The sequence below is a fragment of the Cydia pomonella genome, chromosome 18, assembly GCF_033807575.1.
Source record: "Cydia pomonella isolate Wapato2018A chromosome 18, ilCydPomo1, whole genome shotgun sequence".
NCBI classification, from domain to species: Eukaryota; Metazoa; Arthropoda; class Insecta; order Lepidoptera; family Tortricidae; genus Cydia; species Cydia pomonella.
Window position 1 is genome coordinate 5,196,283 of NC_084720.1, and position 26,391 is coordinate 5,222,673.

The window sequence follows — 26,391 nt, forward strand, 5'->3', positions numbered from 1 at the left end:
GGGACATAGTGGTCCAAAACAAGAAAAAAAAAAGAATTTCTGCCCACATAATAAGTACCTACATTATATTATGTTAATACAAATTATGTTATTAAGTCGCAGAAAAATCTATCAGCTTGAACTTCATTAAGCCACTCAAAAATATAAAACAAAGTCACGCCTCTTTACCATTTCTTCGGCAAAATATATAAAATGAAAAAGAAATTCAGCATTCACGTGTTACATTTGGTAATTCCATTAAACTAAACAGGAAAAATAGAAAGAAGATAAGGAAAATATACTGATATAAAGTCCTTAAAGAAATGAAAAGCTTCTTTTCTGTATATTTTATCGACCAAGTATTATATGATCAGAATATGAGTCTCTACTAATAAGTAGCCATACCTCGAGTGCCTTAGCAGTGTCAAACGGACATATTTGGTAACGTAACATATCTTACTTATATATACTTGACTTGGTACATACTAGTTATGTATTCTGTAGCATTAGTTTATGAGACTGCTAGCTTAACAGTCCAGACGCGATTTATTTATTTAGTATAAATTTTATTTTGACACTTGGAGAGACTTTACACCTCCAAATATTATGAGTATTAGAACTCTGATATTGGGGACCTTTTACATCTTCAGATTTAATGTATTTAACCATAGAGACTATACATCTCTTTTGTATTGTAGTAATTATTTATTTTAAGATTATTATAATGTAATGTTTACCCAGGTATTGGCTGTTGTATTTATAAATGTTGTTATGTATTTTTCATGTCACTATATGCTGTTACTATAAATGTTGTATTGACTTGTAAAAGAGCCCTTGAGGCCTACTTGCAGAATAAAATTTTGAATTTTGAATTATTCTCTATACATCCGCTCGCACTAATATGCGAGTACAGGCGAAATACATAGAAAGTAAGGTACGCACACGCTAGCGAATATGTCAGTGTAAAACTGTTGGTAGCCACACAGGTACCTACTAGAGGGTATATGGGCCACCATAAACGTTAAAATATTAGGCAAATAATTAAATTGTCTTGCACAATAAAATGCAATACAAATATTCTTTATTGCTCACCAATATGAAAAGAACATAATGATATAAAATTTAACACACAACTTAGACTATGGTAGACAACGGGCTGTCTAATCGCTAAATAGCGATCTCTTCCAGACAACCTTACACTTATTTATTTATCATTCGGAGAACCAACAGCAATCAAGTGCACAATAGTTATATAACCCTCCTCCTGAGTACTCCTCCTCCTCTGGAGTTGCAGGCGTGCATAGGCTACGGATACTGCTTACCATCAGGCGGGCAGTATGCTTGTTTGCCACCGACGTAGTATAAAAAAAAATATAAGTAAGTAAAAGATTTCGTTACTGAAAAACTAACATTGAAAAACCATTTTTGAGAGAAAACTTCACGGAAGATTTGTTATTAAAATTGCTGGTTTCTAGTAAATTCTCGCAAGCAAAAATCTTTTTTTTATATACTACGTCGAAGGCAAACAAGCATACGGCTCGCCTGATGATAAGCAGTCTATGTACGCCTGCAACTACAAAGGAGTTACGTCCGCGTTGCCGACCCTAACACTCCGCACCCTCGTTGAGTTCTGTCCACCTTACTCACCGATAGGAATACATCACTATGAGTAGGGTCTCGTGGTATTCGGCTGCAGTTTTTTGTAAGGTGGAGGTACTTCCCCAGTTTGGCTCTGCTATAGATCTGGAAGGACATCTGTTGTGCCCTACCACACAAAGCGAGATGACATTCACAATGACCATACCTCTCTTTTGGACGTAGTTTAAGGACTTACCCGGATCCAATCTTAGGTACCACGTTGAAAAACTTTAATGCAAATATTTATTTAAACCAAATCTCCATAATAAATGTGGAAAACGCTCCGTATTTGCTCGATTTTCTCCGAGAACTCATATTTCATTCGACAATCAATATTGATTCAGTAGAAACAGTTCTCCGAGAAATTAATCAACGCAGTGAATGAAGAAGAGATTTAAAGTTGTGTTGGGAATAATACAACTCGTTTTTGTAGAATTTATTTATAAATATGACCGGAATCTCTTGAAAATATAAAAATATCACTTAGTTATTTCAAACCTATTTTTTATATCACGTTGGTGGAAAACAAGCATCGTTTAATCAAAAATGGCTTTTACTCGTACTTCTGGTTCTGAAGGTTTGGTCATACAGACGCGGATCCGCGCGCCGTGGCGATGTGCAAATATAATGGCGCTATGATAATGTTCATAGATCCGCGCACGGATCCGCGTCCGTGTGACGGAATCCTTAACTCAAAGTATATAACTATTCGTCAGGAAGCATGAAACTTGGCATACATGAAAAAATAAAAAAACAATCACTCAACGATATTGTATGCCAAGTTTCATGCCGGATATGACCATTTGACCATAACCTAGAAATTTCTTGGGACTCAGTACCTACTTCGTGGAATAAGACGAAAGCAAAAATCTAAAGCGGTTCGAAATAGAGAAAAGCATGTCCAAAGTGTAGCCTCCCAGACAGTATTTGAGGATTTAGCCTAGGTAAATACTGAGATAAAAGAGAGAGATAGGCAGTCAATTTTCCTAAAAAACTCTGAAATAATTTATTCTTTATTTTCCTGACAACTGAGCATTTATCGATATCTCGTTCGACAAAGCTACAACACTAGTTTAAAGTCAAACATGGGATTAAGGACTTACGGCTTTAAAGTTTAACAGGAGATGGAAGTTTGGAACTTTCGCTAGATATCACCATTTGTAGGAAGCCATTAACGTCGTAAAACCTTAACCTCAGAGAGATAGTGGAGTTCGGAGCATGAGCTGCAATAGTAATTTCTTAATTCACAAACTTGCAATTAAATATTGACATAACTTACTTCAAATTAGGTCCGGAAATAGTAGGTACGCGTACGTATCCGGTGCGATGGGTGAAGATGATATGTAAAGGAATTTCAAACAGCCTTACACACCTAGGCCTGTAAAGCAACTTTCTTTTGGTTTTTAACCTTCAAATTGGAAGACAACGTCTTGGCGTTCAAGCATCAAATACTCGTAGTAGTGGATCCGTAATTTGTTTTTAGCTGTGTAAAGCTACGAATAAAATAAATTTACTACAATTATTTTTCTCATTGCAAGTTTCAGAAAAACACTATACAAATCTCGGCGAGAAATGGGGTTGCCGGCCGCGTATCCCTATCATACTTAGCCTGCAGCCCTTCGTTTCCCGGCCTCTATACCACGTACTTTACTACAGTGTATCAGTAAGTGAATAATTCACGTAACATTTTCCTAAACGTTCTCGCTATCAAGTGACATATTGCTGATTACGTGGAAAGTGTATTGATGCTGATGTAGTTTCTGGGTGGGTATAAAGGTGAAATTAAATACCTTCTTACCCCGGCTTACTCTAGCCTGGTGTCCGCTTGGCAAGAATCCCAAGAAAAATTGGCGTTTTTACAACAGCGACTGCAATCTGGCCTTCCAAACTAGAGGCGAAACTAGGCCTTATTGGTATTAGTCCGGTTTCCTTCACTGAAAAGCAACTGGTAAATATCAAATGATTTATTGTACATAAGATCAGAAAAACTCATTGGTACGAGCTGGGGTTTGAATTTTGAACCCGCAACAAAAGTAGCTCTTACCCCTTGGTCACCAGCGCTCTTAACTCACCAAGCTACCTTTTAATAGAATACCACGTCGCGAGAACCACATCACACCAATCGTCAATCTAGTCTTGGAAATAAATTATTTTTTCCTGGAGTTAAAAAAGTTCAGCCCAAACGCTACAGTAGAAAGCTAACATAAGCATTTAAACTACTAAGTAAAAAATAATACATTTGCACATCTAATATCTTATGCCACTTCACTTCGTCTAGACGTGCTTTAAAACAGTTAAACAGATTGACGAACAGACGGTGACGAGTCGCAATCTCATTGCGATGCAGTTCGTCTGAGTCGTAGCGTGTTGCATGAATTCATCAGCTGCAAACTGTTTTCGCAAACAATTCCCAAGTTGCATTATCGCTGGCAATGCCATTGCATCGCTGAGCACGTCGCTTTATTTAATTTTTTAAGGTTTGTGAACGGATGTAATACAAATTGATTTAAATAATAAACACGAAAATTCACCTAATTAATGGCAAATAAAACTTGCTAATATTACGCGCTTACAATTTCTACTTGTGTAAAAATTCTTAAATTTAGCCAAAACAAAAAACTACAAGCATTAAGATACAAGACTACAAAATAAAACAGAAGTAATTATTCTAGAACTACCCTCTAAGCTATGAGATTCTACCAAGGCTCTATCAACCTACGAACTACAAATAATCACAGGAATTATACAAAATGGAACTACAGGCGAAACAGTGGCCATACCAGTTGACTTGTCACAACAATTAAAAAAATGACTTTTATTTTAAGTATTTCTATGTTGAAGTACTTGCGTTTAGTAGCAAATGTAGAAACTCCTACTAAACACTAATCAATATGTAAATAGGCCCTAAGGTAAGTGTACACTCTGGTAGAGGCCTTAGAAGATAAAAACAAAATGATGATTATCCCCAAAATGGAGTTAAGAACACCGGTGTCTTTGAAAAAGTTACTAAGCTTAGGAGTGCACCCTTGAAATTGAAGGAGTTTAAATAACACTGTGTATATGTAACATTTTCAGGTCTATTAACAAGTTGCTTATTATATTGCATTCTTTTTTGTATAAGACTTTTAATGTTCATAAGTTAAAACTCGTTGTCCCCTGTTAAAACTAGATTACCTAAGAAATTATTTGCGTTGTCATTACTTAAATAGTGTCTGCTAAGTAGGTAGGGTCCCAAAAATAGTTACTAAATATTTGAAAAAAAAAAATTGCCTGAAAAATTTATCTACCCCGCTTACAATTGGAGTAATATGACTGTGTTCTTTCACTATCAAGCCGAAATACGCGCCACTAATTTGGTTGAAGGATAAGCAATTTAAATGACACCTAAAATAACTAAAATGTTGATCTGTTTACAAAGGAGACTGGGGAGAGTATTAATAAAGTAATTTTGCTTCTGTCGCTCGACTGTGAACAATGAAGAGGGATTATCCGGCTTTAACTTCAAGCTTCGGAGTAAGCTACTTTCGTATTTTGACTTTGTGAAGCAGTGACTTGATTCATACATGGTGTTTTGCTATCATCTCATTAGTTTTTCGTTTATTTCTTAATTCGTATCATTCTACATTCATCACTCGTTCTTTACTCGTCTTGTTCGCTTTTTGTCATTACCTTTAAAATCCTGTAATTAGTCTCTATCTTAATAATAATGTCTTGTTCAGTTATTATTACGGTCTTCCTTGATCTCATTTGTTGTATCATTCGCAGATTATTGTTAGTCACATTTATTTTTTTGTCACTCTCATTTTTTGTTATTCGTCTTGTTGGTTTTTGGGCACATTTTATATTAGTCCCGTTCCATTCATTTGAGTGATTCTTGATGTTTAAATGTTTGTTTATTTGTCATTAGTCCTTATTTTGATAAGCACTTTAAATGCCTTTGCAGGAAATATAAGTTAGCTTCGCATCGTCCAACAAAATTGAAAATCTTTTTTTTTTTTTTTTTTTATGGAGGATAGGCAGGCGTTTGACCACGATCACACCCAAATTGCCATTTCCCGGCCTCTAATATAAGTACTAGGTATTACACGTAATAAGTACATTTACATTTATTATTGACGAACAAAATTTGTAACGATACGTTTCGCAAGTGTCTTATCTGTATAAATTTTTTAAATACATTTTCATAATAAATACATTTTCTCTATATTAACCGAACAATTATACAAAACAGTCTGTCTTATCATACGTGGGTAAGGACACAACATTTAAAAAGTCCTCCAGATCATCCTGTATTCATAACTGACCAAAGTGTCCCGTGAAATGGATGGGATTACCCGTTGGCTAACCAACTTTTGACGGACTTGGGTACAAACTTTCATCCCTTATTAACTTAACTAATGACCAACCATACAAATAAAGTTCATATATCCTTCTATATGTGGCGTCTTTTACTTGTAAGGGACTCTTGTTGAAATTCGCAAGTTAGTTAACCCTTAGCAAAATATCTTGTATATATATATTTAGTTTTTTGCCAGCAGAATCTAGATCTATCTTTATTTTATTTTTAGGCTGTAGTCAGTGAATAATTTATTGCACCTACACACAGTGGCGTAGTTTGCCGATAGCGTAATATTAGATTGTAGGTACAGTCAAGTGCAAAAATAAGTATTGAATAAATCGTCTCATAAATATGGTACTACGCTCTTATTACACTGGAATAAGATGCTATGGGACTTATTTTTGAGTAAGATGTGTATACCCATATTTTTACACTTGACTGTACTATAAATTGCAAGGCATATTAGTTCACATGATGTATTAGACCTCGATGACATTGATCGAATTTAATCTACGAGGCAGAAACCTGTAATCCTGTCTGTGGATACTCATAAATCGGCAAGCTTTTTATCCCGTAGGCAAATTGCTTTTAGAAACCTATTCTGATGTGTACTTTAGGAATTTTAGAATTTAATCTATTACGTCCTCAGTATATATTTTTTGCCTTAATAACAAAAAATCAATATAGCTTTCTTGAGCTAAGACGTACGCGTCTCAGTTGTTATGTTAAAATATTTTCTTTTTACACGCTTTCATTTCGGGTCAAATCTTGCTAGTTTAATTTGACCCACTTCCCGACTTCCAATGTAGCTAAAGATTTTCACACATATATAAGTCGTGTGCACAAAGCACAATGCAATAATATGGTATCATTAAGCTAATCTGGAGAATCTTGTCTAGTAGCATTTACTTGTAGCTTGTTGAAACAAAAGTACATACATACATGCATACATATAATCACGCCTATTTCCTGGAGGGGTAGGCAGAGACCACGGATTTCCACTTGCTAATATCCTGACATACCTATTTCGCTTCCTTCACTTTCATAACACTCCTCTTACACGTTCGTCGGCTTAGGGTGCTCTGGACCTGGCCTTTCTTCAGGGTTTCCCCGATTTGATCAGGTAAAGTCCGCCGAGGTCTACCCCTTCCAGCTCCCTCTTCTACTTCTCCCTTATACACTCTTTATTAACCTTCTTTCACTCATTTTTTCCACATGTCCAAACCATCTCAACACACCTTTCTCAATTTTTGTCACTACATCTTCGTTCAGTCCACACTTTTCCCTTATCACACTATCCCTAATTCAAAAGTACAGTCAGCAATAAAAACATGTATCAAAAATAATTTTCTTAACAAAAGACTTTTTGTCCTTTACGATAATAGGGATACTGAGTCAATCGTATCGTGAAATCGTCATAGGGCAAGGACTCACGTTTTCACTCAGACAAAGCCAGAAAGGAAGAACGTTACTCCTTCTGTCCTACCAACCTTCTGTAAGTGTGTACAAACAGAGTAAGAAGCGACGAAAGAGCATATAGAAGATCGTACATGGTGGACGATCTTGTCCACATTGAACTTACATAAAAAGCGCTGAAATTACCTATTCTTCCTCAACAGATATGCTTCGGAAAGCGGCGAGCAGACTGTCCTGGAGTCCATGCGAGACTACCTGATCGGCACCATCCAGAAGACCTTCGAGGTGCAGCTCCAGCAAGCCGAGTGTCTGTACAGCGAGCTGCTGCAGTGCACCAGGAAAAAGAACTTGGTAACTTTTAATTCATTAACTTTCTCGTATTTTATCGATCGATAACTAGATAAATAATCAAAGTAAATAGAAAAAAAAAAACAAGATTATTCTTGGGAGTCTTAAATGCTCTTCTTGAGCTTTGAGGTTGAAGAATAATTACCTAAGTGTCTTCAAGTCTCGATAGCATGTATTTCGTCCGGTTGCACCGTCTGACAGAGAAAGCCTGTGCGTGGTCAATTCACTCAGTCCTTAGGTTTCTCCCTGACGTTAATCACCTTTAGCGATCACGTCACCAGAATGAATGTGTTCCTTTTTTAATTTCTTATTTATTTCTAAATATAATGAAACTACACTGGATTGAATAGTGACAAGCTCTGGAGGCAATTAATGGTTGTTTGACACGTGTTTTATGTTCATGTAGCCATTAAGGTTATATATTATTAACGGTGCTCTAAGTTTTTGATCGTAGCTTCTTTAGAGGTCGTAAAAGATCCTGAGAAAGGAACCTGATTAGTCTTAGAACTTGGGATAAGATATGTCGTAAAAACTTAGTTTTTAAACTAAGGACTTGTACGAGTAACTTTTAAATAAATAGGAAAAAAGGTAGTTAAGGAATACCTTAGTTGAATTGGATTATAAATTGAAGATTGTATGTGTAACCCACCCTAGTTCTTACCTAAATTTATCCGATGTTATGAAAACTTACGGGTATATAGATATCTACTTACAATATCTCTATTTTCTCGATATCGAAATCTTATTTGGTAGGTAACTTACATGTTTAGTATTCCGTACAAAACTTTGTTCACGGAACACTTATGGGATCACATCGGTCTTTTTAAATATATTTATCGCAGTCGTGTTGAAACAGCAGACTGACTCCATCATCTTATTGCTATTAATACATATATTCATAACCATGTTAGAAATTTTATGTGAACAATGTAATATTATTGGAATTCCATCACTGGGTGGCTTTAGTATAAGAATGTATCAAATTGAATTAAAAACTTTTGTTTTTGGGTTCTGGACATTCACTGTTATTTTTAAGTCGTGCTTTATTTGCTAAACACGCAGCCTTAAAATACCTACGATATGTAATAGATGGAGAGTTAGTCCTGGAGGCCAATTCTGCTATCAAAATTTGGATATTTTTTTATCTTAACTTGACACGACCTTGAGCCGTGTAATGAGGAATCTCAAGTGTATCGGTATCAACCGTTGTGTAAGAATCAGTTCCATCTATATCAGATAAGATTGATATTTACACTATTTTCCAATAAATTTCTGGTACCATTATTTACTCACTCTAGTATAAATAAAATGCACTGGAGTATGGTCCACCAAATTTTTCGTGAACGGTACTAGGCCAGTGTCGTCTTTAGCTTACGTCTTTTAGGTAAAAATTTAATTTAATAGGTAAAGGTACCTACCTCAATTTATAAACTGTCTCTCCTGACATTTTTTTTATATTTTCCCTGAACGATCACAATTCAGTTTAGGGTCCAAATCGAATCGCAGAGATCGTAGTAAACCGGCCAGAATCTCATTTGGAACGTACCTAGTAAATCTAGCGTGAGATTGCATTACCATTTACCTACGTCTAGCCCCGTGAATATGTAGGGCAAGCAGGATTTCTATTTTTGGAATGGTATGAGTGTATCACGGTTGATATCTGGACTTATTCGTATATCTTACCATATAAATGTGTGTTCTCCGTGTATACTGTTGCGATTATTTCCTAGTAACTTTTATCAATACTTATATATATTATATTTCATCCAAAAGCCACATGTTGTGTGGTTATTATTACGACCGTGATGGCTGTCGTGGTTTAATGACTGATCATGAAATCGATATTGTTCCAATTATTGTGATTAAAAATGAAACTTTTACAGAAATAAAAACTATTTCATACGAAATTACATTGCTTCATCAGATAAAAAGTTGATTTACTAATAGTTTGCTCATTTATTTACCCTTCAAATCCACTAAAAGGTAGTCTTTAAAAGTAGACATAAAAAGAAACTAAAATGGTAGTAAAATACGTACCGGAAATTCGTCCTTCTACTTTGACGATTCCTTTTACCAATGCAGACTTTACTCGTATTTTATTGGACAAGGGAATATCTTATACTAGATATCCTGTACTGTGAAATATCTTTTGGATTCCTTTGGGATTTATCAAATATCAGATTAAAGTGAATTTTTCGAGCTCATTGCGCGCGAAGTTGAATTTTTCGTTTGAAAGTAAATCTTTTTGCACATTTTTTTATGTTTTATGGATGATAAAATCGGCTATGCATAATGGTAATCCTTATTGGAACTGTCATTTGCTCGTACAGTAAATAATTTTTGTACATATTATTGTATATATGTAAGCTGGCTTTGAAAACGGGGACCATACTATACAAATTAAATGTATAGCCAGGCTACAGATTTAAGGGCCATTTAGGCTTAACCTCTCTTTTGTGTACATACCTAAAGTTAAGGGCTATAAGACCTAATTTTCTGATTGAATACCCGGATGAAAGGGTAATTCTTTTCTAATAACCTGTGAAAGCGCATTACTTAATTACTTATAATATGCACACAAGCTGTTAACTTTTGTCCACTGTACATATAATATAGTTACAACTTTTGCTTCCATCTGTGTATGAGTTGAACCAACAGGCCTATTCTAGTTTTAGCTATTAGATGTATTTCCAATATGATACTGATATGATATTGATCTGTCTGTTTCAAAAATGACATTAACTCAACCAAAAACGTCACTTTTGATATTGACAGATCACTATCATATTGGAAACAGATCTAATAACTAAAAGTAGAATCGACCTGTTATTTTATAGGTATAACGCTGCTTCCTCAAGTAGAAAAGTTAAATTGAATGATATTTTTCTAATTGGGCACTTATAAAATTTTCCGCCTGTTGCTTCGAAAGCCGATCTCTTTTTTAATTCAAATATTTTTACCGTCCATTTTAATTGGCGCTAACCAGCCGGATAAATATGGTAACGTGTATTTGCGGGCGCTATTAAATAAAATGAATGGAAATGCTGGCCATGAAATACTGGGACAGACAAATCTAATCTATGGCCATAATATATCGATAGATCCGGAGCTCGATTTATGTAGTATTTTATACAATCGTGATGTAATAGAGAGCTTTTCACTCGAGTACCGTGTTTAGGCAACGAAGCTTGCTGAGTTGCCTAAGTAAGGTACGAGATTGAAAATCTTCATCATATCACTACATATTGTATAAAAAAAATCTACGAGTCTAAAAGTAAGTCTAAAATAATACTTTTTGTACTATAAAAGCTAAATAACTAATGAAATTTGAAGTACCTCAGTGGACAAAAATGTAGTACAAAATATATAAAAGCGCGACTCCACGCGACCCCGCGCCTCGCGCCTCTCGCCCTACACCCCGCGCCCCACGCCCATTTAGTCTTTTCTATGTTACAGCGCGTTAGTTAGAGTTACATACGCGTTGCGGACCCTACTACTCCGTACCCTATTGTTGGCCGAAAGTTAATTAGAATTGACCATTAACCATTACAAATTGAATCGTAAACCGAAACGGACGGTTGTATTTTACGGTTCAATTTGTAATGGTTTTTGGACAATACTAATTAACGTTAGGCCAACACTGCCGCAACCTCGTTGAGCTCTGACAACTTTACTCGCGGGCAGAAACATAACAACACATTACATATAATATATTTTCTTAAAAAGGCATTTTCCTCCTAAACTTTTTAATTGCCGCTAACCTGTGTCATTATGAGTACGATAAAGGCATTCCCGCCCGGCAGGCATGAATATAATGAGTGGGAACTGATGGTTGCACCGCTCGTTTAATGGCTCGAGGCCATCTGTTATTCGATTTGTGCCCATTTAAATATGGAATGTTGACTTTTTTTTGCAAAATTGTATGTTACGATGCAGGGTGCATTGTTTGATTGTATTGTAAGTTGTTTTTTACACTTATATATTACTTGCGACTCTGATTTTCTGAAAACGTCACATGTAGTTAGTTTTTTTGAACAACTTTGTGGGTTATATTCATCACCTCTTTAACACATTGAGTGCCGGGAACCCGCTCAGTTCGTAGTCGCTGAAGCGGGAAAACGCTGGGTTCGGTTATTTATGCAATAAAAATACGGAAAAGTTCAAAGAATGTGTTATTAGGCCAGTGAGTGGCATAGCGTGAACTAATCTAGCCCTGGGCGAAGTCGCAACTGCAAGGCCTTTTGGCCTTTTTCTTTTAATGTGCACAAAGGGGCCTCCCGCGAGGCTAGCTATGCCACTGGCTGCCAGTATATAACAGTTTATATGTATAAATGAAGAAAATGAAATAATAAATAATAATATATAATGCTAGGGGGATCCAGACTGCGTCCCTGACCCACAAGTCTTTCATATCTAATCGCGGAATAAGCAGTAGAGCCGAGATCCGACGCGCTGCAAGTACAGTCAGTTGCAGAGTAAAGGTAACATTAAAATTAAGGTTTGACAAGCCCAATTCATATTAAATAATTTATTACACCTTTCATCTTAGTGTGATATGACCTTGAACTTCATTCACGCTGATTGCAACATGCGAATGTCATGCATGAGATGCGCGCAAAATACCAAGACAATCGATAAGGTCGTATTAGCAATGTACAAATTGCAGAACATTTCCAAAACGCGGAAATATTTACGAAAATGTTCGCAGAACATTGCAGTAACATGAAACTTATTGTATAAAAAAGAGAATATTGTGTATACGACCGTCGCGTCGTATCAAAAGTATCAAAACCATTAGAAATAGTCAAATTAGAATCACCCTCCCAGACTAATTTATCTAAAGCGCAGCGTGGCCCCCGGCTCATAAAGTTTTGAGACCTCTGAATTACATGATACCGCAAAACGTACGCGAACTGATAAGCAGAGGCGTACACAGAAAATAACCGATATCTGTTTGAAACTTATAATATATTGAATGGACTAAATTAAATGCTAACTGCAAAAAGTTAAGTAACATCATCTTCAGCTTTTACTTAGAAGTTTATCGGAGAAAACTTATCACTGCCTTAGAAATTTATAATGGAATACCATCTTTATGACAAGGTAATATAATTCAAAGTCCTTTGAATAAGTTATCCAGATCATTATGAACTGCCAATATCAATTGGCAGTTGGATGGGTATCTTTTTATTACCCATGCTGACTGGACAGCAAAGAGATTTTTATGAGAAAAACTCAGATCCAACTAATGAAGCTAGTTTTCTAGTGGAAACTTGCAAAGAAATAGCGTATTACAAAGTAAAGTAGGCAGTAAAGTAGGAATTGTGTCCGTAATTGCCTCGGCCGACAGTTTCATGTGATCTGAGGATTTCATATTTACTGGCCGAGGTGTCTATACTATTTTTCTGTTCAACAGAGCCGGAAAGGGGTAATTCCTTAAGCGCAGCGGGCCGAAAGTTGACGTTTTCCGTCCGAAGAGCAGAAAAATATGTTACACAGGAACAAAATAAAAAGTGACCTATGTTGGGTTGTGTGTACCTGTCTAAATAAAATAACGATATCATTTCATAAAGTTTTCATTGTCATTTTTTGACGAGCAGCTGCCTTGTGGGGTCTTTTATCACTCATATTAGAGGATTCTATTCTCAACGTCGAAAAGTGATTTCTCATGCGAAGCAAAATTGTGCATTCAATTATCCTTTGAGCGAGTCTATGTTTTATTTTTATATTGTACGTATATCAAGTGACTGGCATATAAATATTCTACCTTTTTTTAAAGCGTCTCATGTTATTCCGCCTAATACAACCACATTGTAAATATGAATAATTAATAAAACCATAGAAACATGACACTGAATTCGTAACTAATCATCAATATGATTACTGGCTTTCACAATATTTTTAACAAAAAATCTGAATACTTATACCAAAAACATCAAATTTAGTAAACGCACAATTTCAACGAATTAATACGAGGAAAATATTTAATGGAGTACGTATTTGACACGTACTTTTTGTTATACCTCCAAAGAGTCGGCGGGTGAATTGATTTGATAACAAACATACTGGCAGCGGGGCATGGCAGCGTTTATTTACGTGGGATATTATCGTAAGGAAAGGGGAATTTATGTTTGAAATGTTTTATTTAAGTTGCAAAGGAAAACAGAAAGTCTGCCGCCAACATCGAAAAACGTTATCAGTTCAATAACAAGCGCATATTCAAGCGAGATAGAGACATATGATGAAATATCGTATATTGTTTAACGCGGCAAGGCCTCAGATCATTATCTGATCAATAATAAGCGCATATTCAAGCGAGAGAGACATTATGAAATATCGAATATCGTTTTTTCGCGACAAGGCCCCGGATTGTTATCTGTTCAATAACAAGCGCATATTCAAGCGAGAGAGAAACATATGATAAAATATCGTATATTGTTTAACGCGGCAAGGCCTCAGATCATTATCTGATCAATAATAAGCGCATATTCAAGCGAGAGAGACATGATGAAATATCGAATATCGTTTTTCACGACAAGGCCTCGGATTGTTATCTGTTCAATAACAAGCGCATATTCAAGCGAGAGAGACATATGATGAAATATCGAATATCGTTTTTTCGCGACAAGGCCCCGGATTGTTATCTGTTCAATAACAAGCGCATATTCAAGCGAGAGAGATTAACGCGGCAAGGCCTCAGATCATTATCTGATCAATAATCTGAAAAAAAAAAAAAAAATTAGCTGTTTCATACATTTTGGCTGTCTGACCTTGAAAATTTCTAAGGGAGAGTAATTTTTTTTTTTTTTTTTCGAGATTTCAATGTTGGTCCCAGAGTAAAAATTGCTCAGTATGACCTACATATTCACCCCGTAACTAAATTGCAGGTGATTAAATAAACAGCCTGTATTACACTATAAATTAATAACGTCCGGATCTGTGTATCTCAAAAACTAGAAACAACAATAGAAAGCCGTAAACCGTAGCTCAACAAGACACATAAATCTGCCCGCAAATAAAACTGATATAGGAAAGGAATATGTAATATTTATGATTTGCGGCCATAAACATATCTCACGCAGACGCCAGTTGTTCATATTTAAACTAGCAAATCTTAGATTTAGCGATAAAATGACGTAACTGACTATTGTGCCTGAGAAGGATAAGACTTTTTGTAATTGATAAATCTTTAGCAACACAATGATGTAACTCACGCGCATCTTTTGGTTGGTTAAGGCTTTTTGTTATTGAATGAGAAACGAGATTGTCTTTCATTTTAATCTAGCTCCCTAGGTATCTGTTGTGTGGGTAATCATAAAGATATGTATTAGAGGGTAGAGAAAATAAAGTCAGTTGTTATCGAATACGCTTTTCATTCACATCATGGTGACAGCGGTGCCGTATTTTATTAGATATTAAGGGCATTTTGGGCAAGTAAACAAGTGTCGTGTAGTTTAGAAGTGTGTGCTAGTGATAAATTGTGTTTGTGTAAACAATGGAGCATGCGCGGCCTCCACCAGAGTTGTGCCTGGAGGGTGGCCCTGCCGCGCGCGCCGAGGCATGGCGCCGGTGGTATACACAATTCCAAGTATTCCTGAAGGCTTCAGGTGTCTATAAGGAGACAAGTGATGTGCAAGCCAGTTTGCTGGTAAACCTAATAGGGTCGGAAGGTTATAATGTGTATTTGACCTTCAGATTTACAAAAGATGAGAACCGCGATGACTTGCAAACCTTAGTAGACAAATTTAACGATCACTTTGGGACCAAACAGAATGAAACGATGGCACGATTCAAGTTTTTCTCTAGGAACCAGGAAAGTGGTGAATCTATAGACGAGTACGTAACGGCACTGAAAATACTTGCCCAGCAGTGCGAGTTCAAGGACCTCGAGGAGAGCCTAATGCGTGATCGCATAGTGTGCGGTGTTGCCAGTAGCAAAGTACGCGACCGCTTGCTTAGGGCGGAGGATCTAACTTTGGAAAAGGCGGTAAAGATAACTCAGGCGAATGAGATGTCAAGTGAAGAAAAGCGCCAAATCGAAGGCTCTAAGGTTGCCGTGGCAGCGTCATCGTCGGCAGTGGATGTACTGTATGGAACCTCTGGACAGTTTGCTGGGGGTGGCCGCGGCAGGCGCCGTTGGCGGGGACGCGGCGGCCGGCGCGGTGGTGGCGCGACGGCGCGCGACGGCGCCGCCGCCGGCCCGAGCGCGCCGGATCGCTCCTGCGCTGCCTGCGCGAGTACCTATTGCGACGGAGGTCAGCGGTGTCCAGCGAGAGGTGCAAAGTGTTTATTGTGCGGTGGTGCAGGTCATTTTAAGGTAAAGTGCCCATTTAGAAGACCAAACAAAGTGTATCAAATTGAAGAAGAGGACGGCTACAGTGACGACGACGAACTGTACTTCATCGATGGGGTCGATGTGGACTCTGATTATCGCAAAGACCGCAAAAAATGGTATGAAACTTTACTAGTTAGTGATAATCGTAGGGCCGAGACTTTTAAGCTTGATACTGGCTCGGATTTAAACGTTTTATCAATGAAAAATTTCAAAAAATTGGGTCTTGACAGTAGTACTCTTATAACACCTGATAATATTAGGGCCGAATCATATTGCGGAAATTATGTACCTATGATCGGTTCGTGTATTATTAATTGGTTATATAAAGAACGTTTATATCCGTTGCGGTTTATTATATCTCGAGACGATAGAAAGAGTGTTTTGGGCAAATATGCTTGTGAGGACTTAGGCCTGGTCAAACGCATATATTCACTTACCTTAGATCATTATGAGGATCTCTTTCATGGCCTGGGTAAATTGCCGGGTGAGTATACTATTAGTATCGAGGAAGGAGCGCAACCGTCAGTCTGTCCGGTTCGCAAGATACCTATGGGCGTGCGCGACAAATTACAGGGTGAATTAGATCGCATGGTTAAAATGGGGGTCATTAGAAAAGTGTCCCACCCCACACCGTGGGTCAATGCGATTGTAGTGGCCGCGAAAAAAGATGGCAGTATACGCGTGTGCCTCGACCCGCGGCCGCTAAATCGCGTTGTGCGCCGCGCTCGCTACCCCCTCCCCGCGCTCGGTGAAATAGCCACAAAGCTACAGGGAGCGCGATATTTTAGCAAACTTGATGCTCGTTCAGGTTTTTGGATGGTACAAATAGACGATGCCAGTGCCGACCTATGTACATTTGGGACACCGTTCGGTAGGTACCAATTCTTACGCCTCCCATATGGTATAAACTGTGCGTCTGAGGTATTCCATTCTAAGGTTCGTCAAATTTTGGAAGATCTGGAGGGAGTAGAGTCCTTCGTCGATGATATTATAGTCTGGGGACGTACCTTAGAGGAACACGATGCAAGATTAAAGTCGTTGCTAGACAGATCGCGCGAGGTAGGCATTAAATTTAATAAACAGAAGTGCGAATTTAGAGTACAAAAGATTACTTATCTAGGTCACACGTTTAGTCATGAGGGTATGCGCGTTGATTCTGAGAAGGTTAAGGCTATCGAGAAGATGCCTTCTCCACACGACCGAGCGTCTCTGGAAAGGTTTTTAGGTATGGTGAATTACTTATCGAAATTCATACCTAACTACTCGGAAGTGGCGTCACCTTTACGAGCCCTGTTAAAAAAAGACACGGAATGGTGCTGGGAGCCCGAGCACGAGGCAGCCGCCAGACAGCTGCGGGCATTGGTGAGCGGCGCGCCTGTGCTGGCCCTGTACGCACCGCGCGCTCCAGTGCTGGTCTCGGTAGATGCTAGTCAGCACGCGTTGGGCGCTGTGATCCTTCAAGCGGGTCGGCCCGTTGAGTTTGCCTCTGCCACGCTAACAGATGCACAGACCAGGTATGCACAAATTGAAAAGGAGCTTCTTGCCATTGTCTTCGGACTGGAGCGTTTCCATCAATACGTGTACGCTCATGGTGACGTCACAATCGAAACGGATCACAAACCACTGGAGGCATTGTTTTCAAAACCTTTAGATGCTGTGCCAGCGCGTTTGCAGAGGATGATGCTTCGCATACAGGGTTATGATTTCAAGGTCGTGTATAAGCCAGGTAAATATATGTTTGTCGCAGATACATTGTCTCGAGCGCCCCTCCCGGATAACATCAGTGACAAAGTATCCGAAGAAATAAACGACCAGTCATGTTTCTTATTGGAAAATGTCAGATTCAGTGACGGTAAGTTACGTACTATCAGACAAGTGACTACAGACGATGATGAGTGTCAGTTAATAATTAAATATATACAGTCAGGTTGGCCGCACAGTAAATATGAAGTCAACGAAAAAGTGCGAGGACACTGGTCGTTGCGAAATAGTTTCGAATATGTGGATGGTATAATTTTCAAGGACAATTTAGTTTACATCCCCAAGGCGTTGAGGGCAGAAATGATAAGTCGCGTGCACGACGGCACGCGCGTGACGTCATGTTCTGGCCGGGAATGAGTAGAGACGTGGAGCGCCGCGTGCGCCGCTGTGGGGCATGCGCCGCGCGCGCGCCGAGGGCCCAGCGGGAACCCATGCTGCCGCATGACATACCTGATTTACCGTGGATAAAAGTAGGTTCAGATATTTTTCAATATGGCTCTAAATATTTTCTTATACTGGTTGATTACTTTTCTAATTTTATCGAAGTAAGTCAAATAAAAAACATAGGAAGTAGGGCAGTCATAGAAGCCATGAAAGATCAGTTCGCAAGACACGGCATTCCTTGGGTATTAGTTACAGATAACGGACCTGCTTACGCATCCAAAGAGTTCGCGGATTTTAAAAAAGAATGGGAGTTCGATCATATTACGACATCTCCCCATTATGCTCAATCGAACGGTCGTAGCGAAAAAAGCGTGAGAACTATTAAGGACATTCTCATAAAATCTATAAATTCTGGTACTGACTTTTACTTAGGACTTTTAAACTTCCGAACCACACCCCGCGACAATTTAAGTTCGCCATCTCAGTTACTAATGGGACGCACGCTCAATACAAGATTACCGTCTCACGAGAGCAAACTTCGGCCGAGCCGAGATAACAGCCGTGACTACGAGAATATGGTACGTAACCAACAAACTAGTAAGCAACACTACGACCAACGAGCACGTGCGCTGCCTGAACTACAGCCGGGTGACCGGGTGCTGGTGGTGGACGGGCAACGCAGGAGACAAGCCCGTGTCGAGTCTCGAGCAAATCAACCTCGTTCCTACTTCGTGACTGATCGTTCCGACAGGCGGATCAGACGAAACAGGCGCCATTTAATAAAACTTGAGCGATGTTCACCCGTGGATGACAGCAACGTTGCTGACAAATTACCGAGTGACGACGAAGCCTGGTCGAGTGCCGACAGCGACAGCCTGCCGTCGCCTGACGGAGCTGGTGCTGCTCCTTGTCCTGCGCCTAACTCGCAACCACATACGGAAAAATCTCGCGAACCTAGACAGGCGGCGATTAAGGCACGCATTAATATGAAAAACTATATCTAACTCTTAATTTTTCCAGGCCAATGAAAAAGTTACCCTTACAGTTATTGTCAATTAAAATAATTAATTAAGCTAATATAATCCTCATAATAATAATAATTAAAAAAAAAGGAGATCATTCTCCTTACTTACCTAAATACTCAATGTTAAGCTACGTTTACATGCATGCAAATGTGTATTTTACTGAGTTAAGAATGGTTATTTACTTATTTGTAGTACTCGTATGCGTGTGCTTCTGTTGATAGATTAGATTACGTGCATGTTTATCTAAAATAGTAATAATAACTATCGCATTGTCACTGTGTCAACTGGCACAGTTACAATATGATCAATAATACGCGAAGCATCTTGTTTATTACTTTGTTAAGATATATAGTAATAACTGATATATACTTGCAGTAGCACTAATGTATTTATTCGTAACGATTAGACTGTTACGTCATTAATATATACAATTATTACTCCAATAATTATATCTTTTATATACCAATATAATAGTACTTCAACTTTATACTTATGTAAAGTTAGCTTCTATACCCATTGCAATTATAATAATGTAGCTTAAGCTTATGCTACTTATGTACTTATTTTCGTAACGGGAAAGATGTTGTGTGGGTAATCATAAAGATATGTATTAGAGGGTAGAGAAAATAAAGTCAGTTGTTATCGAATACGCTTTTCATTCACATCAGTATCTATAGAAATGCTCATAAAAGAGAGCGGGGTTGAATAATGAAATTTAAATAGGTAGGTACTAGGTAGAGATATGTTTAGTATTATTTACTAAAATGTATTTAATTATACGGTAACGTAAGTAGTCTAGTGTCAAGTTTTTGTAAAGTACTTAAGTAATTGGTTTAATTCTGTGTTTAAAAAAGGGTTGTTATACATTTCGATGCGTTTTTTTTAAAGCGAGAAATTATTTTTAAGCAGTTTAAAGAGTATCAGCTCTTCTTCTTCAAAATCTTATTATAAACATAAAGGGTTGTTTAATTTAATTATAGTCTCCGTTTAGCTCTGTCTGTCGAGTTGATACGTGCTGCAATCAAAAGGAAGACATTTTGTATAAGAAACGTTTACCTGATATAGTTCATGTCATCCACGATCACGCGTAGATTTGTCAAAGACTAGGCTTCATCGACAGGTTCACTATTCACTAGGCCAGACAGGTCGTCAAAGTCAGTCAGTTGATGTTAAATTATATCTTAATCTTATAAATCTAATTCATTTTAAATGACTGAGTGATCTAGACACTGACAGCTGTTTTCACACGTCTACCTAGACTGAATATATCATGAGACACAATACTTGTAATTTAAGATCTTTATTGTGAATAAACGATTTCATTCATTCTTTCATTCATTCAACGGTTGGCAGAAATTGCGTGCAGTCACTGGTTTTTAATTTTAATTATGTCTCTTTTTAGGGTTCTGTACCCAAAGGGTCAAACGGGATTCTATTAGTGAGACTTCGCTGTCCGTCCGTCTGTCACCAGGCTGTATCTCATGAACCGTGATAGCTAGACAGTTGAAATTTTCACAGATGATGTATTTCTGTTGCCGCTATAATAACAAATACTAAAAACAGAATAAAATAAATATTTAGGGGGGCTCCCATACAACAAACATATTTTTTGCCGTTTTTATAAATAATGGTACGGAACCCTTCGTGCGCGAGTCCAACTCGCACTTGCCCGGTTTTTTTATTTTGTACTAACACTAATAAGATTCTAATGTTTGTTTGTTGTGTATAGTCTGATATAAATGTTTTTTTTTTTTTATAATGTCTCAAATACCATAAACCCAATTTCATTACTTTCATTAGGAAGACAAAGGCTCAATAAACCTGTCACCATCAATCAAAATTTCCACGCGTGACAAATCATCATCGGCTTCGGCTTTTGCTTTAAGGATGACTCACGCTACACAGTGCCAGGGCCGGGCCGGGGCGGACCGGAGCGAGCCGTCACACGGACTTTCAGGAGCGCCACCGTCGCCGGACCGTTCCGGGGCCGGGGCGACCGGGCCATCATCTCTATATTATAGTATCTCTATGCGTTGACACTATCGTTGAGTCTCCGAGCGCGAGACAGGCCGGGCCGGGCTGTCCGAGCTCACCGAGCCGTCCAAGCAACGGACTGTTCATGACATATGTCACAAATGTCAATCATATTGAAAAAAATGGTTCGATGGGAAGCAAGTCGATATAGAAATAAATAATAAAATCAAAATATTGGCCCTGGCTGCCATAATAGCTGATGAAGAGAATACTGCATACTCTGGGCAATTGTGCATTTGGACATTTCGCGGACACTTTCGGAAAAAGGAGAATTACACAACATTATGTGAAGAGCTTTATTTCCACATGACCCGAGACTCTTTCGAAGCCACCGTGTTCTCTGCTTAAGGTAATGGAAATACAATGCGTGTATTATGTTGTCTCAAATAATCATGTGCCGAAGCATATTAAACTATTAAAAGGAAAAGGGATGACCGGTTCTCCATACAAACATAGTCCCCATTTTCCTCTCTGGATGTTGATATTCCCTTCGTTCTACATCCAATTTTGTAATAGTACATTACGATACAAGTGCGAAAAATAGGAAATTCGAAACAAGTGGCGATAAATTAAAACACGACCGAAGGGAGTGTTTTTAATCGACACGAGTTGCGAATTACTTATTCGCACATGTATCGTACAACGTTTTACAGTACATGGCTCTTTAAATGTTCGACACAGTAACGTAATATGCTAATTTTCGCACTAGTGCGGTAAAGTAGCAACATATGTACTGTAAAAATATTATCCGTAATGGGGACTACGTTTGTATGGAAAAGCGGTCTCGTTTTGAGGTAGGTAACTAGGCAGATTACTTAGAGATTGACTCATCACAAGCCCTAAGTGCTTCTTAGCGAGTAGACAGGCCTATTGTTTTTCAGTATTATTTTCTTCTATTGAGGTGTGCATTTGTGTTGTATTGCAAAAATATATCCGTTGGAGTTCAGTGATACCCGATAGATATTAACCCTGAATCATAAATGATCATTTTGCTTAATGCCGCGTTTTTGCATTATTTTCTCCCATCAATCCTATCATAGACTTGTTCCGTTTCAGGAATGCATGAAAAACTTAAGTTTAAAAGAGAAGATATTTAAAATGGCTGTAGGAATACCACAACATTTTAAAGTATCGATATAAGATAATCATCTACAAACATTCAGCTACAGAGAAATACGCGTACACCACTAAGAATGTCGGTGGTGCGCTCTCAAAGTAAAAAAAATAACTGTTAAGTTCGGTACACTAAGATAGAATTGTCTAACAAGTACAAAAAATAAACTACTTACTGTCTTACTTACTTCTTGCGAAAAAGGAATTTTTGATCTATAATACGAGTGGGTTAGGTAGTTGAAATTTACAGTGTGCACTTTATGGTTCCGTAGCCAAAATGGCAAAAACCCTTACGGTTTCGTCATGTCCATCTGTCTGTCTATCTGTCTGCCCGTATGTCACAGCTATTTTACTCAAAAACTATAAGATAACCAAAAGAGAAAAGTGGAAATTAGGTATTTTTTTTATACTAGGTACGTTGGTGGCCCGCCTGATGGTAAGCTACTACTTAGTTTAGAAGTTCAAATGTATAAAAATATAATTTTTAGGCACGCCATACATGTAACTAAAAGTGAAAAGGTTATTCAAGTAAAAGAGTATTAAATTTAAGATTTTTTTTTAAGTAAGTGAGATGGCAAAGGAGTCTTGCGTAGCCCGTCATGCTAGCCCGAAATGATATGAACGCTCTGACGTCGGGCTACAGCGGCGGCCTCATATTGAGAAAGTCGGGCGTAGCCCTTGTGCTATGCGTCCTCATAACAAATGAATCGGGGGTAGCCTTACGTACCTAAGTAGCTTCCTCATACTAAAAAGTCGTGCAGAAGAAGATAACAATATAATTTTTTCAATATGTCAATTCCAGATTTCCTGTGTTTCTTAAATATATAGTAACATGGCAGCAGTTTTCATCTTTAGGGTTCCGTACCCAAACGGGACACTATTACTAAGACTCCGCTGTCTGTCCGTCCGTCCGTCCGTCCGTCTGTCACCAGGCTGTATCTCATGAACCGTGATAGACAGTTGAAATTTTCAAAGATGACGTATTTCTGTTGCCACTGTAACAACATAGTATTGTGTTCCTGCCGGTGAGTAAGGTTGCCAGAGCTCAACGAGGGGAAGGAGGGTTGTTAGGCTCGGCAACGCGCATATAATTCCTCTGGAGTTGCAGGCGTACATAGGCTATGGAGACTGCTTACCATCAGGTGGGCCGTATGCTTGTTTGCCACCAACGTAGTATATAAAAAAACAAATACTAAAAAGTACGGAATCACGTTGGGCGAGTCCGACTCGCCCTTGTCCGGTTTTTGTATTTATTCGTAAGCTTGCATTAATTGCCATGGCACTTTAGGCTTAGCTTGTAAGTACAGTCGAGGAAATTGATTCTTTAGCAGTTAACGTGTCACGTTACAATGGACATCTCTTACCATAAGTATGTACAGCCAAATTTACTTGAACCGCAAGTTGCTAAAGAATCAATTAACCGTACCGTAAAACCGTACTAATAGGATATTCTTTGCTAATAGGTCTAATAAATAATATGTTGCGGACTCTTTTCTTAAACCTTTTTACTTGTATACTTTTTACGACATTTGACGCTGTCATGTTATTCAAATAGTAAAATAAATCTGACAAGAGAGAAAATAGTGATCTTATTTACAGAAATATACTTAATTGTATGAAAAAATAAGCAAAAATAAGAATGAATGTTTTGTGAGTGTGGAACAATTTTATTTTCTTTGACAAATAGAGCACTGCATTGCATTAACGATTATTATTATTTTAATTTGTATGTCTTTCCCATCACGGAACAATGGTATTCCGGACCTTTGAGAAGCGTGCGCCGAGCCCTAACCTAACGTAGAGGCCCTTTTGACACGTTCATGAAATGTAAGATGTACACCGAGCTGATGCTGCCCTTGCCCATGTCATAGGACGCACGCAGAGGCAGGGTGGGTCCAGACAGGGTGTAAGGACTATTGAGAGTTGTTGGAATCTAAAATAAACTAGGTTATTGTGTGAAAGCGATGGGCTAAATACTGAGCTATGGGATAAAAAACCAGACGCCTGCCTAATAAAACGGTATACAATTTTATTTCCGGCAGACGACACAAAAAGCGACATCTGGGATGGCTCAAGAGTAACACTGGTGTGAGCGGCTCAGGGGTATCGAGAGGCGTGCACCGCTTTCAACCCAGTGGCTGTAACGGCCACTGTGCCAACTCGCGTCTTGCACTTCCACCCTTGGAACTTATAGCTCTAAGGACTCCACTCTGGCCGGCCGGCCAAGGCAACCCAGAAGCAGATAATCCTGTCCCACCCACCCTCCTTCGAATGACAGAACTCCCTAGGAACACTCGGGTACGTGAGATCGTTACTCCCCAACTGCATGCCACAAGCTGCCCGAAGTTGACTGATTGCACTGGTAAAATCAGCGGGCCATAGATTATTAGTTTGCAGTTCTTAAAAGCCATTGCTGAAAGGATGTGTAGCTGTCATATACAAAAACAATGGGTAGACAGTCTCAAAGGGTATGTCTTATGATAAATAGTTTCATGCCGCAGTAAAATAATGTGATTTGTAGTATTTAGTTTTAAAATACATTTTTATAAAGTGTATGCTAATCTTAAGGTATTTATCTATGGGCCGCTAGTTGCCTGAAATAAATTATGATAGATAGACGGATAGATGGGGTGTTCTAAGAGAAAGTCGCTTTGAAAATGCTCTTGTCTTGTATGGCAGCTTCCTCAATCAACTGCGTAAAGCTCGAGAAAATACTGCCAAAAGGCTAGGCTAGATAATAAGTTTTTATAAAAGAAACATGTCTTTATAGGACCCATAACATTGAAGCAATACAAAAGTTAGAAATGAGAGTCAAATCTGACAATCGTTATCTACGCACGAAACGCCCCTTATTAAATGATACTTGATCGTGACGTCATGATTAAGTTTAATGCGTTTTGTTTGCATTGCATTTACAAAAAGAGGAGCTTTCGAGTTTCGAGGATTATGTTTTTAAAATACGTGTATATTACGTAGGTTTGTTTGTATTGATTTTTTGATTCTAGAAATAATAGTTGTATAAACTTAATATGTATGTAGGTAAGTACTAAGTACATAAAAGGTACCGAAATAGGTCAGAAGAGCAGTAAATTCAATATTACTATACAGTATATCCAAAAAGAGCGCTATGATAAGTAAAAGTTCCTTTTTAGGGTTCAGTACCCAAAGGGTAAAACGGGAGCCTATTACTAAGACTCCGCTGTCAGTACGTCTATCTGTCTGTCACCAGGCTGTATCTCGTAAACCGTGATAGTTAGTTGATATTTTCACAGATGATGTATTACTGTTGCCGCAATAACAACAAATACTAAAAACTACGGTACCCTAGATGGGCGAGTCCGGCTCGCATTTTGTCCGGTATTATTTAAATATAGGAGGCAAATGAGGAAAGCCCATGAACAGAGGTCGTACCTATCATAGGATAAGTAGATATATATGTACAAAGAAACAGCGGTATGTTAAGTAGATTTTTTTATAGTAGGCAAACGAGCAGAGCCCATGAACAGAGGTCATACTCTTATCATAGAATTGGTAGATATGTACAAAGAAACAGCGCTATGTTAAGTAGAATCGATTTTTTTAAGTAGGAGCTAAACGAGCAGAACTCATGAACAGAGTTCGTATCATAAGATTTGTAGAGATGTACATAGAAATGGCGCTATGTTAAGTAGAAGTATTTTTTTAAATATAGGAGGCAAATGAGCAGAGCCCATGAACAGAGGTTGTATCATAGGATAAGTAGATATGTACAAAGAAATGGCGCTATGTTAAGTAGAATTTTTTTTTTAATATAGGAGGCAAACGAGCAGAGCCCACGAACAGAGCTCGTATCAGAAGATTTATAGAGATGTACAAAGGAATGGCGTTATGTTAAGTAGAAGTATTTTTTTTAAATACAGGAGGCAAACGAGCAGAGCCCATGAACAGAGGTCGTATCATACGATTTGTAGATATGTACATAGAAATGGCGCTATGTTAAGTAGAAGTATTTTTAAAATATAGGAGGCAAATGAGCAGAG

At 38.2% G+C, this 26,391-nt stretch overlaps 1 protein-coding gene across 2 annotated transcripts in view; it reads left to right on the top strand.

The window, feature by feature from the left end:
* Nucleotides 1–26,391, top strand: part of LOC133527836 (transient receptor potential cation channel trpm) — a 399,070-nt gene that overhangs the window by 281,909 nt on the left and 90,770 nt on the right. For both annotated transcript variants that reach the window (XM_061865024.1, XM_061865026.1), the window contains one exon: nucleotides 7,576–7,723. In XM_061865024.1, coding sequence (XP_061721008.1) covers nucleotides 7,576–7,723 — 148 coding nt within the window. The remainder of the gene's footprint in view (nucleotides 1–7,575; nucleotides 7,724–26,391) is intronic.